We start from the raw sequence: 19,533 nt of genomic DNA, 5'->3' as shown, positions 1-19,533 counted from the left end.
GGATGAGGAATAACGTAACACATAACTTTATTTTAAGGAGGATCTGAGAATGTCTTGTACTACAACCAACAGGCCTCTGGAACTGCCTAGGCCATTTGTGACTTTAGGGCGAGTCCTCAAATGACCAACTCTTTCATGCTAAGGGAGTGTAAATAAAGTATAAACTCGCTCATTACACCCACTAACGTCCTTTCCACCGCAGTCGGTACCAGAAACCACGGAGGTTTCTGGAGGCAGCTGCACGGAGAGCTCATTGCAGTAATCCAATCTAGATTTAATTGGAGAAATTATCCCTATGGCCCCGTTAGCTGAAGTTTCCAAACTTTATTCTCAGGCAGTCGCACACAGAGCACGTTGCAATGGTCAGTATAAGAGTTTACCACTTTGAATGACCAAGGGCAATATGATGTCTGAGGCTAGCAATCACAGATGCAGAACCTCAAGATTGGGGGCCCAATCTGTCCCTCCTGGGGTCCCAATCTGTCGCCAGATAGCCACACCCACTTCCCCTGGCCCCACCCCCTTTCCCCCAACCACTGAATGTGAACAATGAAAGCATGGAGAATGTGCACAAATTAATAGCTTTACAGGGAATGTTGGACATTGCCTGGTCAGTATGCATAGTTGTGCAAATTGACCAGACAATTGGTAAGACCAAAACATAAACCCTACTTAGAGTAGACCTATTGAAATGAATGGGACTTGCTAGTTATGTCTAACTTAAGTTGCCTTCATTTCAGTGGGTCTACTCTAAATAGGACGTGTGTTGGATTCTTCCCTATTTATCAACTCTTTTAGATCAGGGGTACAGAACCACAGGCTCAGGGGCCAAATCCAGCCCTGCCCACCGCTGGAATGCCACCCCTGAATGCTTCTCCAAGATGGGATTCGGCCCTTGGCTGAAAAAGGCCGGCTGTCCCTGCCCTGGGACAACCCTCCAGCTCTAAGCTGGTCCATAAACTCTGTCCTGTCTGAAGCTTTGACTTGCTAGCCCCCATCCAGCCCATAACCATGTTCAGGTATTCATTCAGACTGCTGCTCCAGGATCTGATGGAAACAAAAAACAGAACTGGGTGTCTGTGTTGATGATATCACACTCCAAATTGCCCCACAAGTAGGGATGTATGGATTGTGTATGATCCGCTCCGTCTGTATTTTGCAGATTGTCAGGTATCTTTTGTTCCTTCATCCGCCCACAGACGGATGTGAATTTTTTTTTTCTGTCACGTGGAAAAATACGGAAATAATTACCTAAGAATTTACGTATTTATGTAAGTATTTACATAATTTACTCCAGTACGTAGCATTTAGTGTATTGTCCCCCACTGCACTCTACATTTTCTCAGCAGAAACTTTTCTGGTTTCTAAATTTCGGGAAAGTAAAAAAATCATCTGAAAGTCCACCGACTCCGCATGGCCGGAGCGGGTCGCTCCGCAGCAGATTCCGCAGGTTGGATTCTTAGAAATCCGAGCTCATTTTAATCCATCTCAATCTCCAGCATCCCTACCCACGATTTCCTCCCTCTGGTTGCATGTTTATCTGAAAAGTGCTCTGTGGGCCAGATGGAACCTTGCAGGACCCCACCGGATAGCTCCTGTGATGCAGAGCAGCAGTCACCTGGCACTATCCTCTGACACTGACCCATTAGATATAGCGACAGAACCAGTGCCAAGCAGTACCACCAACTGTCTCAGGCCATCCACAAGGACTTGGTGATCTGTTGTATCAAACACTGCTGAGCGGTCCAGAAGAATCACACTCCTTCTGTCCAGCCAAAGCAGTTTCTGTTCTGAACCTTGATTGGTACGTGTCACAAAACCCATCTCGTCCAAGCGGTCTTGAAGTTGCCATTGCTTCTTACCTCTAAAGAGAGAGGTTTCCCTAAAGAAAACATGATGGGATGAAATGCAAGATCTGGGTCCTTCAGGAAACAGTTGGGTTTGGCATGATGTTGGGAATGCTGAAAAGTCCACCAGTTGGCTGAAAGCCCCTAGAGAGAAAGAGAAGAGCAGAGAAGTTAGGCTACAACACTCTTCAACATGGCGAGGGACCAGAGCCTAGTGGTGGAGCACATGCTTTGCATGCTGAATGCCCCGGGTTCAATCCTGGCATCTAGTTAATACTGGGCTAGATGGACAAATAGTTTGACCTGGTATAAAGTAGCTTCCCATGTTCTTAGAGAAACACAGACCCAATATCATATTTGCCATTTGCTGCTAGAAATAAACTTGCATATTTGAAATTTAATGAACCCTTTTCAAGCATACTACCATATTTCAAACTCCGTTCTGGCCAGTTGTATAGAACAGGGGTGGTCAGAAGGTAGATCTCCAGATGTTTGGGACTTCAACTCCCACACATCGCTACCAGCATCACCAATGATCAGGAGCTGAAGTCCCAAACATCTGGACATCTACTTTCTCCATCTGTTCACCCCGTTCCACAGAACATACCCAGAATAATACACTTACCTTGAGATGGCACATCACAAACTCATGAAGAATGTGGTTCCATTTTGGATTGCTGAAGACTGAAAGGTGCCCCAAGTCATGCTGGAGAAAACCTGCCTGGGACTAAAAAAGGAGAAGAAATGAGAACTCAGAAAAGAAGGGCCTCGTCTTACTGTTAGCTGCATCAGAATGAAGCCAGGATCATGCCCACCCTTCTTTGTTACTCCTTAGGACCACAGGTCTCTTAAGTCTGGGTATAGTCAATACACCCAATGGTATTTGTTGGACGTGTATAAGAATTGCCAGGGTGGATTGTTTTCCCTCAGCATCTCAGGTAATCAAAAGCATACTGTCACCGAAGATAGCTATTCTGGCACATAATCAAGGATAGGTCTGTTCTCCGTGAATTTATCTGACTTCCTGTGAGATACAGTATTATAGGTGAAATTACATGGGTGTTCCTTAATGCTCTACTTCAGTTCCATTAGCAGTGTTTTGTTTTTGTTTTTTTGTATGGGACATAACTGAGACTTAAGATGACACCTTTCATTTCTACTTTTTCTGGGGACCGATCAGCCAGACGAAACAGGGACTTCTGGTCCCTTGATCTAATGTTCCTACTGCAGGGTTCGTCGGTTTGCTGTCAGATTGCCCCTAGCTACTTGTGGCCCTCCAGCAACCCATGGTTTCTTCAGGCAGCACAGAGGCTTCGTCATGAAGGCCCATGGCAGCGGAACCTGTGGGCCAAATTCTTATGTCCCTGGTGCAGAAAGTCTGTTCTGTTAGTCTGGCCGAAAGATAGTTTGCTACAGGACAATGCAACAGGGATATGTAACGGTGCCTACAGGAATCTGTGCATAGACAGAGGATTGATGAAAATTACCTGTGAAATGGTAAGCAGTGTTGTGGCAATAAGGAAAGTCATTACAGATGTCCCGAAGTACCACAACACAAACCAGCCAGCAGCCTCCAGCAGTAGGATGTGCAGAAGAATCAGAAAGAAGAAGAGTTGGTTTGGCATGAAGAGTCCCAGTTTCTTCACAGTGGACCGCAGCTCCCGGAAATCTTCTACTAGCACTTTCTATGAAAAGATCCAACACTGCAGCTCTGTTTGCTCTAAGGATGCCACGAACTTGTCTTGCGGCAACCATAATAACAGTAAGAGCACAGGATGAACTGGGAGAGAGGTCTTCAAAATAGCGTTTCCACTCCCGCCGCAGTATCCCCCTTGCTGCTGCCCCCTTTCAAGGGAACACAGCCAGAAACCACACAATACCATCAGCAGCACTAGATAAATCTGATTGTCAACCACTTTGAGAATCATGATAGTTGAATGCACTATACAAGGAAAGGGAAAAATAAGTCCACTTGTGCAATGGCACTTTCCTCTCTTCCTCTCCCCTTCAGCCCCCTGAATCTGTTCTGAAGGTTCCCCAATCCTCCAGAGAAGATTTCATGGGTGTGTGTGGGGGGGGGGCAGGGGGAGGGGGGAATTGTTGCTTCCTCATTTCACTAATTGAAGCCATTCTGTAGGGAGTTAACTGAATGCCACCCACAATAAAGTAAATACGTACAAATAGAAATCAGAGAAATTATGTTGACATATACCACCTTCTGGGCTAATCTTCATGGCTGTAGGCAGGGCCTTTTTTGGCATGATTTTTTAAATTCTGAAATAAAGCATTTCAGAACCATACAGTTTGGCTTTTTACCAAACTGTAACATCTTCCCATCCCTCCTGTGTAGTGCTGCTGGAACTTGATGTAGGTCATTGTGATATTACTGGAAGCCCATGGGTGGGAGATCCTGCAATGCTATAATTAAATGAAAATTTGGTTCATCTTTTGCCCTACACTACTACACAAGTTTGTTTTCATTTGTGGATTTTAAGACAAACTTACGTTTTTGTTGGGTTCTAAGCTGGGTTGATCGGGTGCCAGTTCCCCAATCAGAAGTGGTTTCATGTGCTTCCTTACCAGAGTTTTGTCAACGTGAAATGCTGTGAAAGGATCCTAAAGCAAAAAATACCACAACACTAGTAGTAGTAGCGGAGATGATGATGATTCAGAGAAAGAGAAACTGAAGAGATTATTACATTTATATCTTGCCTTTCTTCAATGTAACTCAAGGCAGCATAGACAGAGGTCCCCAGAGATCTTCCACCCGGTACCAAAGCTGCTTAGCTTCAGCTATTGAAATCAATAGAACTAAATTCCAAGTAAAGCAATCTAGGATCAGAGATGAAAACTACACTTTCTGGAGTTTTGCAAGCTGAAGTGGAGAATGGAACTGGCATTGTATCTGTTTTCTCCAGGCCAAAACCAAATGCTGGCTTGGAGGGAAAGAATATGAGTAACACTAAGGGCTGATCTTTTCCACATACCTTGCCCCACCCGCTGGTCCTAGGAACTTTAATTGAGACTCAGCTGACTGGACGGAACTAACTGGTGCACTTTCAAAGAGGGAAGAGTACTGTTTCTCAGCGCTTTACATTATACCGGCATTCCCCAACCTGGTGCCCTCCAGATGTATTGGACTACAACTCCCATACTTCCCAGCCAGCATGGCTGATGTGGCCCTTGGGGCCATAAAAGCCCCTCAAAAGGTTGTGCTCCCCTGATTTAACGTAATACAGTGGATAGAGCAGGTGGGAAATCTTTTGATATCACTCACAGTCTCTCACCCCCAGCCAAATTAAAATGCACTAGCATCAAAGGAAGAAGACCGGCAGTGGTTTAAATTAGATAAAGAGATTTGAAAGTGAATAGAAAGAATATTTTTCAAATGTATTAGAAGACTGCAGAGACTCCTCTAACACATGAGTCACACCCAAGAATGCCAGACACATTTCAGAGGAAGGTAACTGAGGAAGGTAACTGAGTATGTTACAGCTGTTGAGATGTGGGCTCATGACTGTGCATCTGTTGAGATGTGGGCTCATGACTGCATCTACAACACTGTCCAGTGGAATGCAGAGGTCCCACTGGGCACCCACCCTTCTAAAAATCCTCATACAAGGAAATTCAAATCACCCTGGTGCCGGAGCTCACAGCACACTGGAACCCCCTGGCATGGCACACGCAACAGCTGATGGGTGCATGAGAATATCTGAACTGCTGGGCTTCCTGGGTTAGTAACCTATGCTTAGATGGCCAAAGAGCCGAGATCAAGAGGGAGGGAGACAGGAATGGGAGAAGGGAATAGAAGTTGGGGGGGTTCCCTGGCTTGGTATGAATGTCAGTCTGGGAGACTGGAGATGCGCCCAGCAGTACCTCCTCCCCAAGGCCTTTTCTAAGAGGGTGAAACTGTCTCCCAACTAGTGAGAACTGCTTCTGGCTCTCTTTTCCCCCGACTACTCAGCAGATGCACGCCTAGCTTAGGGAAGCGACATCTTCCCGGACAACTAGCCCTGAACTCTCCAGGTTGCCAGCCAGTATCCTTGCCCCTTGGCCCCACCAGTACCCAGCAAATCAGCTTGCCAACGCCAGGCCTCACCCCGTGGCAGCTCCAACAAATCCCCCATGACACCTGTCTCCAGTAAAGACCTGAGTATAAGCTATGTTTCTTCAGGCGACAGGTTATCCCATGTTGAGTTGAAGCGTCTGTAGTAGCAGTTTCTTAAGAAGATCAAGAGATTAAAGGCTTAACGGGAGGCTGAGATGAGAGAGGGAGCAGGGCCATGCCACCAGCCCCGCTGAAGGCCTCCCTCATGAAGGCTCCTCCACCCTCAGCTGCCACCTCCAGCAGCCATTGCAGCAGCTGAGATGAGGAGAGCAGGGCTATTCCCCCGCTCTTCCCTGCCCATTCCGCTTTCCTTCTGTGTCGTGTCTTTTCCGATTGTACGCCTGGGGGACTATCTTGTTTAATTGATTATACGTACGCTGCTCTGGGAGTCCTTTTGACTGAGCAGTGGCATAAACAGAGTTCAAACAAATGAAGAGCTGAATAAATAATGAATAAATAATGCGAGAGTTCTAAAGAGGTAAACTGCAGACATATCAATGCTTACTAACCAGGGTCCGGATGCAATTTATTCAATTTCTGTTCCATTTCTGGTTTAGCCAGGAGGCTTTACCGATCCATTTTTACACACACACCCCTCCCCAAATTCTGAAATGCACACAGTGCAGCAGTGGGTTTAGTCCGGAAAGCGAACACATCCATATTGAAGTAAATGTGTGTGAGAGGCCGTGTGGGGGTGACAGTCCGGCTAGCCTCTCTACCCCACGCGAAAGTAATTGCGGCATTCCCAAAGGAGGTGGGCGCTGGCTGCCAAGCGCAGCTAATGAGCCCAAGCAACAAACGGAGCAAAGACAGAAGAAAGGGGTGGGGGAAGGAAAGGAGTCCTGTGTGTGAAGCCGTACAACCGACAGGCAACTTTTGTTTTGAGAGACTAACTGAGACTAGGACTATCCATGAAAACAACCATCCACCTCTGTGATGAGCCAGCTATCTCTTGTTTAAGGCCCAGCTGGAAAAAATATTTAACTTGCCTTTCTCAAGGACTGAGAGAGACTAAACTATCTGAGAGAGAGGCCGTATCTTTAATAGCTTATCACAATGTGTAAATGCGAACCATAAGACGGATGTACCATTCAGAGCTGTCAGACCTTTCTTGAGTGGGGCTGGCTTGCAGTTTTCCAGCCCGAGATGCTGGCTGCGGTGGGGTGGGGAGGGGTCTCAAGCCCCCCTTTAGCTCAGCCCCTTCAGCTTTCCTCGCCTCCTGGGGAGATGACTCTGAGGTGCTCCTGAGTTTACCAACCGACCCCCGCCCCACTGAAGCCCACCTCAGGTGGCTGCTATGCAGCTGAGCTTCTTAAGCAATAGCCACAGCTGCCAGTAAGACCCGGGGGGGGGAACAGCCCAATGCCCCATCCAGGAGAGACAAAGGGGATATGAAAGGGATGAAAGAGAGCAAAGCGGTGTCAGCAGCATGGAGTGGCAGCGGGGAGAGGGAAGAGACCAAGCCCGCATGTGCTGAGCTGAGGCCTTCCCAGTCTAGCTGGTGGATACAGCATCAGGATTCAGAGGTGACCGCAGCCCTGATGCTTCCTTTCTGGGGGAAACCGGCCTAGCCCTCTCCCAGCCTCTGTTCCAAGGAATCCAAACCCTTTTGGTTAAAAGGACGCAGGGAAGAGAACGCTGCCTCCAGTGTTTTGTGGTTTCAGGGAACTTTGAGTCAGCCCAATTTTCTTCCGTTCTGGTGCTAAAGTCTTTGTTATTGTTTTCCTGGCTGCCTCTGAGGCAAGGTGCCGTTGAGCGCTGCCTCTGTAATTTGGGTTAACTCTTCACTCCTCACTTGCCACAGTGCCCAGCATCGAAGCCCAATTTTGTCTGAGCTAGCTTAGAGGAAAGCTGGCTGTGGCCATGGGTCCCCACCAGGCGCCGGGAAATAAAGCAAGCAAGCAAGCCAGCCGTTTACGTGCAGCCCAGTTCTCTCTGGACAACCCTTTGCGGTATTCGCCTAGACTCCCAGACTGCAGAATATGGACGCAGCTGGGAACGACACTGTGCAGCTCCCATCTGCAGGCACAGTGCTCAGCCCAACGGGGGTGCGTAAAAGGAAAGATATACTACGTTGTTTTAGCACGTGTGGATTACCGTTTAGAACATGTTCACCTTCAAAATGACATTTCAAGCCCATGCCTCGCTTAGTAAACGCCAGATGCCAAGTGCTCCCCACCTAACAGGTTGCCATTTTGAACTGTCATCTTTTATCGGGGTGGCGGGGGCTCTGATGTCAGTGGGGCGGGGATCCATTCCAGGTTTGTCAGAACTCTAAAAGAGCTATCCAAGGTGTGCCACACTTTGGATAGCTCCTTTAGAGTCCTGACTAGCTCTGACTGAAACCCAGAGCGCATTCACTGCCTCACCGACATTGCAGCCACCAGCCTCCGCTGTCCTTTGTTTCCCACAATTGCTTCCGGGCTGTCTTTCATTGAGACCCCACTAGTCAATGTCGTCTAAGCCTCAGGGGTTTCTGCCTTTCTCATATATTGAGGATCAACACCGTGGGGCTTGAATATATTCTCCTGCAATTACTTACTGGACAGGAATCAGATGACAACTTAACTCGATCAGCCAGAATGACTTCCCTCCCCGGACTGAGAGTTATCTCTGCTGTGTGAGACAGACTGAATCTGAGCTACTTGTTCTTTCTTCTTACATAAAAGATAAAGGGTAGGCAATTGTCCTGAAGGTCTCATTCAGGATGAAAAGTGTGGGATTTAAGTAACTGCATAAGTAAATATAAAATAAATAATTCGACGCTCATATGGTGACCGTAGCATGAATATTGTAAGCAAAATCTGATATAACCGGACAAATCCGAAAAACTAGCAACAAAGATTGCTGGAGTATGCCACTGTGACTAAACAGAGCTGCTGTGTACAAATTAAAGCAGGTGAACAGAAAACCAACCTTCTTGTAGAATCGTGGTTTGCTTTTACTAAATCCTGGGATAGTTACCACCCACAAAAGATGCAGCCATACATTTAAACTTATTTGCATATGTGTGTGCAGCGGATCCAGTCTCCGTTTTTGTTTAACAAAAGAAATGCGACCAGTTTAAATACAAAGTGTCTATTTCTTCCAAAATGGTAATGCAAATATGTATTAACAACACGCAAAAATGATGGAACCTTACGAAGAAAGCATTGTTTTGAGCTGTGTACACACGGCGATGCGGAGAACCGCCGGATTCACCGATGCGTGAGAAGGGCGGTACTGGTGAGTGCCTGACTGGAGAAAGGGAAGGGAAGGAAGCGCGCCTTCTCCGCTGACCGGCCGAAAGAGAGCTGCAGCAAGCGCCCCTGGCCCAATCCACCCTCGTGCACGGCGCGCCCCGCTCCCGGAGATTTCACGCCCTCCGGGAGGCGGGCCGGGCCGGGCCGCTTTCGGCGCGCAGCGGACGAGCGAGCCCGCCCGCCCCCGCGACCGCCCCTCGCCTCACCGTGGCGTCCTGGCCCGCATAGGCGCAGATCACGCGGGAGCCCCCCGGGTGCCGCCTGTGGAACTGGCTGATGTCGTAGACCCGCCTGTCGATCACCAGCCAGCGCTCCCGCGGCGGGCGCCCCTGGCCCGCGCGCAGCCCGATCTCTTCCCAGCGGAGCGGCCGCGGCGGGCGGCTGCGGCGGGCGGCGGCGGGGTCAGGGCCGGGGCCGGGGCCGGGGCCGGGGTCAGGGCCGGGGCCGGGGCCGGGGCCGGGGCCTCGCCCGGCCTCCTCGGCTGCGCGCGGCGAGGCCATCTCCCGCCGCCTGAGCAAGCGGCCGCGCCGCCCGCCCTTTTCAGCCTCGCGCCGAGGGCGGGGCGAAGGCGCCGGGCGGGCGGGACGCGCCCTCGGGCTGCGCTGGCCGGGGCGGTGGAAGGGCGCCCTGCGCTCCCGCCGGGCGGCGGAGCCCCGCGCGGCGCGCCCCGGAAGGGAGGAGGGTCGGCGCGGCCCGCCGGCTGCTGTCGCTCCCCAGAAGTCCCGGCCTCGGGAAAGGCCGGGCGGCGTGACGCGGCCCCGCGTTCCTCGCCAGCAGGAGGGGGCTGGGGCGGGCGAGGGCGAAGCCCGCTAGGGACGTGTATTCATAGCATCATGGACTAGTGCGTTGGAAGAGGCCTTCAGGCCACCGAGCCCAACCCCCTGCTCAGCGCAGGAGCCCAAGTCGGAGCGTCCCTGACAGGTGGCAGAGCCCACCACCTCCGTAGGTAACTGGCCGCATTGTCTGTTCCTCTGACCGTCAGGAAGCTTTTGCTGATGTTCAGTCGGAATCTGGCTTCCTGCCGCCTGAGCCCATTATTCCGGGTCTTGCACTCTGGGATGACTGAGAAGAGATGCTGGCCTTCCTCTCTGGGACAACCTCTCAAGTACTTGAAGAGAGCGATCCTGTCTCCCTCAGCCCTCTCTTCTCAAGGCTAAACAGGCCCAGTTCTTTCACTCTCTCCTCACAGGGCTTTGTTTCCAGTCCCCTGATCATCTTTGTTGCCCTCCTCTGAACCCTCTCCAGTTTGTCTGCATCCTGCTTAAAGTGTGGTGCCCAGAACTGGACGCAGTACTCCAGGTGAGGCCTAACCAGTGCTGAGTAGAGGGGAACTAGTCCTTCCCGGGATTTGGAAGCTATGCTTCTATTAACACAGCCCCAAATAGCATTTGCCTTTTTTGTAGCCACATCACATTGCTGGCTCATATTCAGCTTGTGATCGACAACAATTCCAAGATCCTTTTGCCTTGTAGTGTTGTTGAGCCACGTATCCCCCATCTTGTAACTGTGCATTTGGTTTCTTTTTCCTAGGTGCAGAACTTGGCATTTATCACTATTAAACTTCATTCTGTTGCTTTCTGCCCAGCGCTCCAGTCTATCAAGGTCACTTTGAATTTTGTTTCGGTCTTCCAAGGTATTAGCTACCCCGCCCAATTCGAGTCTCTCGATAGAGGTCAATGGGTTTCTCAATACCCAGCAAGAACTAGGAGACTCCCCTGTAAGAGCTTTAGCCTGCAGTTTGGATAATTCCCATGAGATCTATCAACCAGAATGACTTCCCTCCCTCATCAAAGCATCAGGGATGACACTTTTAGCACACGTTAATCCCTATTTTGCTTCTTCTGCATTTTCATTTCACATGCTGTTCAGGTTTAAATTCCATCTGACCTTTATTGTGATTGACTTTCTTTCAACATCCCTTTAGCTCCTGTCTTCTTTTCATATTCTTTTTCTTCCCGTTCTTCCAATCCCTTTGTTTTTTTTCTTTTTTAAAGAAGCATTGTTGACTTTGAGGCCAGTTAGGCAAGTTTTGTATGCGCTTGCAAGGTCTAAGTACACTTAAGCAATGCGTAGGTAAACTGAAGAATAGCGTCTTAGCTTGAAAGTCAAGGCAGAAGAGCTTTCAAGGGCATGACAGCAGGTCAGCCATGTGGTATAGCAGATTTTTCAGACTTCTCCTTGTGCAACCAAGAAACAAATGCAAAGGTGCTTTATTCTCATGAAAAGATATTTTATTTGAAATAAAGTTAACTAAACAAAGGCAACAGAAGGAAGAAGAACATACAGAGTAAAAAATCAAAATCACTGAAGAAACGAAGAAATTTGCTAATTATATATCTGAATCTTAGCAGAGGTGCTTTTAAGAGCATAACAGATAAGAACATGGGGAAAGCCTTGCTGGATCAAACCAAGGGTTCATATAGTCCAGCATTCTGTTCACACAGTGGCCAACCAGCTGTTGAATGGGAACCCACCCACTTGTGGCCTCCAGCAACTGGCATATATAAGCGTACTGCCTCTGATACTGCCTCTAGCGGTAGCATATAGCCATCAGGACAACTAGGGATGTCAGAGAATTCCGCCACGGATCTCGGGGAGGCCGAATGCCAGCGCATTCGGCCCCCCGAAATTGGTGGCGGAACAGTCTGCCCCCCCGCCCAACACCCCCCCCCCCCGGATGAGACTTACCTGGGGTGGATCTTCCTGGCAGTGGCGGCTGCGGTGGCCGGTCTTCTGACCGGATGCCGCCGCCGACATTTCCAGTTTTTTTTTAAAAAAAGACGTGATAGGCTACGTAAACATTTACATAGCCTATCACGGCTAGGTTTAAAAAAAAAAACCGTGATAGGCTACGTAAATGTTTACGTAGCCTATCACAGCTGACTTAAAACAACAACAACAACAACGCGTATACGCAAATGGCGGCAGCCCCGGCCGCCACCATTTGCGTTCCTTATTTTGGCACATCTTAGTCTACGTCAAGATGTACGTAGACTAAGACGGCGAAAATAAGGGGAACGCAAGTAGCCATTTGCGTCCCTGCTAGCCAGTCGCCAGATGTCCGGCTGCTGGCGGAGCCGGCTGGTGGCTCCGCAGAATTGCTGCAGAGCACAGCCGGCCGGCCAGGATTCCGGGGGGGGGGGGAGGAACGGAGCGCCTCCCCCCCCGTCCAGGATTCCGGGGGGAGGGACAGAGCGCCTCCCCCCCCATCAACATAATCCGCGAAAGGTAAGTGCCTTTCGTACATCCCTATGTAACCATTGATAGGCTTATTCTCCATGAATTTGTCTAATCACCTTTTAAACCTATCCAACCTGGTGGCCATCACTACATCTTGTGGTAGCGAATGTCATAGTTTATGCACTGTGTGAAGAAGTACTTCCTTTTCTCTCTCCTGAATCTCCCACCATTAGCTTCATGGGATGACCCCACTGGGTTCTAGTATTTTGAGAGAGGGAGAAAAATGTCTCCCTATCCGCTTTCTCCACACCATGACTAATTTTGCACACCTCTATCATGTCTCCCCTTACTTGCTTTTTTCCGAAGCTCATCAGTCCCAGCCGTTGTAACCTTTCCTCATAGGGAAGTTGCTCCAGCCCCTTGATCATTTTGGTTGCCCCTTCTGCGCTTGTCCCACTCTACAATATCCTTTTTTAAGTGTGGAGACCAGAACTGTACTATGGGGGAGTAGCAGAAAGCTTGAAACCTTTGTGCCAATAGGATGTAGAACACAAAAGTTATAGGCAAGAGAATACTGACTTGGTCTCCCATTGAAAGCAATGGGAAGCTTATTGGATATGACCATTTTTAATTGCTTCTAACAGTGACCCTTATAATTTACTGATCTGTCTGAACTCTGGCAAGTGTGATGCCTGGGGTGGGGTTAGTAGAAAGCTTGCAGATTACTTATTGTTTGGATGGAAAACACCAAATAGACAGGCAACAGAAAATTGGTTCTCTCATTGAAATCAATGGGAAAACAAAAATGAATGCAACCCCAATACTTGTTTTTCCTTGAACAGCCTTAGTATTTTCTGACGTGTCAAGTGTAATGGCTGTGAGCTGTGAGTGAGGTGGACCCTCATTCAAACTTTGGTTCAGTCACAGAGCCTGTTTGCACGTAGCGGCAGTCCACCGGTTAAACAAACCATGGGCTGTTGGGGACGAGCGGTAGGGAGTGGGCACCAACGGTAGGCTATTGAGTAAAAGCGGAGGTGGCTCCTTCGAAGGTTGCTGAGTGTGATGTCCAAACCTGGTCTGATGGGTTGTTTAGCATTAACCCAACAAACCATGAATTAACCAAGGGCTGTTTAGCTCCTAAACAGCCCATCAGTACGGGTTCATATGTCATGCTCAACAACCTATGAAGGAGCCAATTGTGAGATGTGGAGTAAGAGCAGAAGTGATGGGCATGCAGGAGCACTCTCTCTTCCCCCCTGCTCATGCACGACAATCCACGGGTTGTTTAACCGATGGGTTGTCATTATGTGCAAACCAGGCCGCAGGCTCACTGTGTGTTTTTACTCTGTATGTTCTTCTTCCTTCTGTTGCCTTTATGTAGTTAACTTTATTTCTCAGCAAAAGCCCGACACCAGAAAGACTGCAACATGGGTGCCAGGGGAGCCTTAGGGCACCACAGCCAAGAAAGCCCTTTCCTCTGATGACACATAATGACAACCGCTAAGTTGTTTAACCCCTGGGTTGTCGGGGCTGAGCACAAGAGACCTGCCTTCCGCCCATTCACTGCTTCTGGTTTGCATCTGCTTTGCTAAACAAACCCGGAATGCCCCATTCCTGGGTTGCTGCTTGTGACAACCAGGCCTGGCACACTGGATTGTTGAGGGTTAAACAACCCAGAATTTGAACCATGGTTTGTTGTTGGGTTAAAGCTCTGGGTTAAAATTCTGTGTTAAAACTCTAGGTAGGAGGCAGCATGTGGGCACGTTCCCACATAGCCTAGTTAATTCATGGGTTGTTTCCAAGCATGGAGAGACCTGATTTGCATGATTGTTTCACCTCAAAAAAGGGGAGGGATTGTACTTACGGACATATGGTCCTCCATGCAGAATGTCCACCATGTGTGTTGTATTATGCAAAAGGTGAAGGGGAGGGGGAACGTGCACCACCACCATGCAAAGAGGTAGGCATATGAACCAGGTTACCCCGGCTGGTAGGCATATGAACCAGGTTACCCCGGCTGCGTATGTCCGTGCAGAAGTGGGCTTTGGAATAGCATTTCTATGTGCTCTGTAAAATGGCTATAGAGAACACAGTCTGCTATGTTACCCCTATATATTGACCCTCACCAAAAACACATTCTGAGTTTAGTCACAGGAAAAAAAATGGTTACACCAACTGAGTTTGTATGCTTTTTATTATTAGACAAGGATAATTATGTTACAATGCGTGGTTCTTTATTTGTGTTGGCAGTTAGGAAACTGAGAGCCAAATCTGTGGTCCAAATTTGAATGTCTTCATGATTGCAATGGCTTATAGCAAGCAAATAAAATTCTCTCTGGCCCAGTCTACGCAGAGGCGTCTTCCGACACTGATGCAGTTTCAGAACACATCCAAACTTTATTTTTTTTCAAAGGCGAGGGGAGGGGAAGTAGCACTGCATTCACTCTTCAGTTCACCGGGCAGGGCGATGAGAGAGAGCAGGAGAGAAACCAGCAGAAATGTGAGTGTGTGTTATTCACAGATTCACACCTCCACAGGCGTGCATTAGCAAACACTATTACAGAATCCAAAACCCTGCAACTCCTCTCCTCCATGAGAAGGGTTAACACATTTCTGTCAGGTCCACCCTTGGCTGACACAACTTTCCGTTTTTCTTGCAGCACCACTTTCCCCAGCTGGTGCTGAAGCCGTTCCTCCTCCCCGCAGAGCAGTACTGCAAGTTTAGGACACGCTGAGTCCCAAAATGCAGGGAACTTGCGGAAAAAGGGAAAATCAGTCACGACAGGACTTTGCGAAAATGTGATTTTTATGGCAAGAAAATCTGGGACTGATACACATTAGGGGTAATGTCATGTATCACAGGTCGGAATTAAGATTGCTGGGAGAATCATCAACAACCTCAGATAGGCAGATGATACCACCCTAATGGCAGAAAGCGAAGAGGATCTTGTTGAGGGTGAAAGAGGAGAGTGCAAACGCTGGTTTGAAACTCAACAGTAAAAAACTAAGATCATGGCATCTGGCCCCATCACTTCCTGGCCTATAGGAGGGGAAGAAATGGAAGCAGTGACAGATGTTATTTTCTTGGGCTCCAAGATCACTGCAGATGGTGACTGTAGCCATGAAATTAAAAGATGCTTGCTCCTTGGGAGGAAAGCTATGGCAAACCTAGACAGCATAGTCAGAAGCAGAGTCATCACCTTGCCGACAAAGGTCCATATAATCAAAGCTATGGTTTTCCCAGTAGTAACGTATGGCTGTGAGAGCTGGCCTATAAGGAAGGCTGAGTGCCGAAGAATTGATGCTTTCGAACTGTGGTGCTGGAGAAGACCCTTACGAGTCCCCTGGACTGCAAGGAGGTCAAATCAGTCCATCCTAAAGGAAATCAAGCCTGAGTGCTCATTGGAAGGACAGATACTGAAGCTAAAGCTCAAATATTTTGGCCACCTAATGCGAAGAGAAAACTCCCTGGAAAAGACCCTGATGCTGGGAAAGATTGAAGGCAAAAGGAGAAGGGGACGGCAGAGGATGAGATGGCTAGATAGCATCACCGATGCAATGAATATGAACTTGATCACGCTCTGGGAGAGAGCGGAGGACAGGAAGGCCTGGCGTGCTATGGTCCATAGGGTCACGAAGAGTCGGACATGACTTAACAACTGAACAACATATGTCACATCTATCCGTGAGGTGCAGTAGCACCGCAGTAAATTCCCCATGCAGATTGGGCCTCTCTCTCAATCTCTCATATGAACCAGGCCTAGCCGTCATTAAAGCAGCTAGGAGGTGATTGGTCAGCCAAGAAGTGAATTTGTCTATAGAGGAAGACAATAGCAGAGACAGCAGATGGGTTGTGCAAAATGAAGAAACAAAGGCAGACACTGGACTTGATTAAAAGAAAAACGTGCCAGTTGTTAAGAAATGGTGAAAGGAAAGGCATGCCAGTTGCAACATTATAGCCTGGTTGGATACTACACAGAAATCACAAGCAAGCAGGTCTCTATTTTCAATAGGGGTGCACGAAAGTCACTTACCTGGTCTCGCAGCTTTTCGCGGTGGGGGGGAGGCGCTTCGCTGCTCTCCCCGCGAAGTTCAGGCCGGGGGGGAGGCTTCCCGCCTCGCCCGGCCGAAATTCAGGCCGGGGAGGAGGCGCCTCGTAAATCTTTACGTAGACTACGGTGAAAATAAGGGCAACGCAAATAGCGTTGCCCTTATTTTCACCGTAGTCTACGTAATCTTTACATAGACTACAGCGACCAAATAAGGAACGTGAATGGCGGCTCCCTATGGGGGCCGCCATTATCCGTACGCGCTTTTTTTTTTTAAAGTCACCCGTGATAGGCTACATGACGATTTACGTAGCCTATCACGGCTGACTTTGCAAAGCTAGCCGTGATAGGCTACGTTAATCGTCACGTAGCCTATCACGGGGGCGTGTTTTTTTTCTTTTATTGGAATGGCGGTGGTGGCGGCAGCCGGTCAAAAGACCGGCTGCCGCTCCCGCCCCGGACGAAGACCCGACGAACCGCCGGCCGGACCCACAGCCGGGAGGGACATTCGCAAAAGGTAAGTCCCGTCCCGGGGGGCGTGCGGGGGGCGGGGGGGGCGGAGAATTTCTCCCCGAAACTTGTTCGGGGGGCCGAACACGTTGGTGCTTGGCCCCCTGAAGTTTCGGGGAGAAATTCTCCGCCATCCCTAATTTTCAAACCCGGAGCATCATTTCAGATGGCGGATGGGCGTTCTCAACAAGAATCAGGCACAGTTTTGGACTTGTTGCTTAAATTAGGGTTGGGCAGGAGTTAGATAATATTTTAAAAGCAATTCTGAACGCTATCTAGCTACTGGGTCTCACAGGAAAACACACACTATTCTTGTGTCACAAGATGGAATCTGTATGTCACCCAGAGAACTTTGTTTACTGGGCAACTGAGAAATGGCGTAAGTAAAGAAATGAAAGTATAAACACAAATGAAACTAATGGGGCTCATTTGTTTCATTTGTTATTCATTCTTAAAATGAATGCACCCGCGGAGAATAGAAGTCAAGCTGCAAAAACCAACACAGAATTGCCAAGAAGTTGGATTTGCGGAACAGATATACGTAAATGTGGTTCCTACATTTGTAGTAGTTTCCCATGGTCCTAAAACAAGTTGTGTGAAGGCTGAGGGGCTTTGTTCTGCAGTTATTAAGCCAATATGTATATTAGATACACTTGCGGATGTGTGCAAGCTGTGACTGGGAAGTGTTTATATTAGGGATTATGTGTAATAGAAGGCACAAGATCTAGATCTTTTATGCTGGTGGAATTACTGATTTGTAAACAAGCCAACAAAAATGATGTATGGGATGTCATGGGCAACCATTGAACATGAGTCACCCACTGTGATGGCCAGAATTCAGAAGGGAAAGCATTGTTTCCCCAAATTGCATGGAAGCCTGCTGAAGGGGCTAGGGATACTTGGCCAAGGAAAAACAATATTGGGGGATATGGTGAGATGTTCTGAATGTTTAAAAGGATTTCAAGAAGACAAGAAAGAGCAATTGTTAATCCTATAACCAATCTCAGACACGACTTAACGACTGAACAACAAGTAATACTTGTTCAATACTTGAACAAGGTTCAGAGGATGAGGGATCCATGTGCCTACCTTTCCCTCATTCTCGGCCTGTATGCAAACCCAGCAGTTTGAGAGGTTCAAGTATCTGGCTACAGCTTCGGCTAGAAACAGCATGCTGTTTTCTCCTGCAGCTAGGTTTAGCCTTAGGATTATCACTAACAGACACAGCTGCTGCATACTTAATCTTTGGTCCTCGTCTTATATAATTTTAATTTCAGTTCTGTAATGGGATGACTATGCTAGTTGTCTTTATCCTTTATCAATATCCCCCAACATCCCTCTTGTCTCCCACCAAAAGTACCTCAGTCTTGTCAGGGTTCAGCTTCAGCTTATTCCTCTGCATCCAGCCACTCACCGTCTCCAGACATTTGGACAGGGATTCTACAGCCAACCTTGGTGAAGATTTGAACGAGAGGTAGAGCTGCGTGTCATCCGCATATTGATGACACCGCACCCCAAACCTCCTGATGATAGCCCCCAGTGGCTTCACAGAGATGTTAAATAGCATTGGGGAGGGGATGGAACCCTTTGGCACCCCACAAGTGAGCGGCCACGGGTCCGAAACCTCCTCTCCCAGTGCTACCCTCTGGTACCTGCCGGAGAGGATACGGTGTCTCCAACGCCCAACCCCTCCAGGCAGTCCAGGAGGATACTGTGGTCAACGGTATCAAAAGCCGCTGAGAGGTCGAGGAGAACAAGGAAGGAGCATTCACCCCTATCCAAAGCCACATATGTTTGTGCTGGGAAATGGGAAACACCTTTTGTCTTGATAAAAATCACCCCTTCCTTCTCTCTCTCCGCTCCCTGCACCTGCACTAAGTAGGTTCTTAAAGCGACAATTATTAAGAGCAGAGTGTTCTCCCTGCAGAACAATCTCCTTCCCTCTCTCCCCCTCCTCCCGCACATTACTTTGTCAACTAAACAGTAGAGGAGGAACAGCGTTTTGTGTTCAAAGCTTTGACATTAAGGCTCCTAAATGCCTTATTTCGATTCATGGGAATCTCGGTGACTTCCTAGAATGTGGATTTAGAGGACAAGCCTCACTGAGCACAAAGGGAATTACTTCCGAGTAGACACACACGCGCTTGTGCTGGGGCAGTTGGTGTGTGTGGGGGTAACATAGGGATAGGAAACCAGCCCCCTTTCTAACCTGATGCTGCACAGGATCCCTATAATGAACCTGTGAAGTAATGACTTCCTAAGGCAATAAACCAAACAGTGGAGAATCAGGGCCTCAAACACAGGCTTTACAGCCTTTAGGGAATCAATTTGTGCTTTAAATTTGTGCCAGTAACACTAACATATGACCTGTAAACAGTTCATTAAGGGATTAAGAGACACCTGCAGTTAAAAGTAACCCAGTCAAAGTTTAGTTATTGGTCAGAAAAGAAGTCTCTAGCTGGTAAATTTAACCAAAGAACATTTAAAAGTCTCTGTACACCTTTATAAATGCAAGTGCAGGCCAAAGTACCATGATATGACACTAACACACAGCCTGTAAACAAATCATGAAGGAAATTGAAGTGTCCTTCAATTTA

General features: G+C 48.4%; 1 protein-coding gene and 1 long non-coding RNA gene across 6 annotated transcripts in view; both read right to left on the bottom strand.

Moving 5' to 3' along the window:
* Nucleotides 1-9,709, bottom strand: part of LOC146357931 (acyl-CoA (8-3)-desaturase-like) — a 39,633-nt gene extending 29,924 nt beyond the window's left edge. For all 5 annotated transcript variants that reach the window (XM_084854401.1, XM_084855016.1, XM_084856111.1 and 2 more), the window contains exons 1-5: nucleotides 9,404-9,709; nucleotides 4,353-4,463; nucleotides 3,335-3,532; nucleotides 2,473-2,574; nucleotides 1,863-1,991 (exon numbers count right to left, since the gene is read on the bottom strand). In XM_084854401.1, the coding sequence (XP_084710527.1) occupies nucleotides 1,863-1,991; nucleotides 2,473-2,574; nucleotides 3,335-3,532; nucleotides 4,353-4,463; nucleotides 9,404-9,697 (834 nt within the window). In that variant the 5' untranslated portion in view covers nucleotides 9,698-9,709. The remainder of the gene's footprint in view (nucleotides 1-1,862; nucleotides 1,992-2,472; nucleotides 2,575-3,334; nucleotides 3,533-4,352; nucleotides 4,464-9,403) is intronic.
* Nucleotides 9,710-14,795: 5,086 nt separating this feature from the next.
* On the bottom strand, nucleotides 14,796-18,812 carry LOC146357930 (uncharacterized). The gene is made up of 3 exons (XR_014786691.1): nucleotides 18,589-18,812; nucleotides 18,297-18,387; nucleotides 14,796-14,822 (listed from the first exon to the last, which is right to left on the bottom strand). It is a non-coding gene; the product is annotated as an uncharacterized LOC146357930 (long non-coding RNA).
* Between the last annotated feature and the right edge of the window lie 721 nt (nucleotides 18,813-19,533).

This window comes from Heloderma suspectum, chromosome 1 (genome assembly GCF_057233095.1).
Source record: "Heloderma suspectum isolate Gila_16-S chromosome 1, 16-S_ref, whole genome shotgun sequence".
NCBI lineage: Eukaryota > Metazoa > Chordata > Lepidosauria > Squamata > Helodermatidae > Heloderma > Heloderma suspectum.
This window is presented reverse-complemented; position numbering and strand designations above follow the sequence as displayed.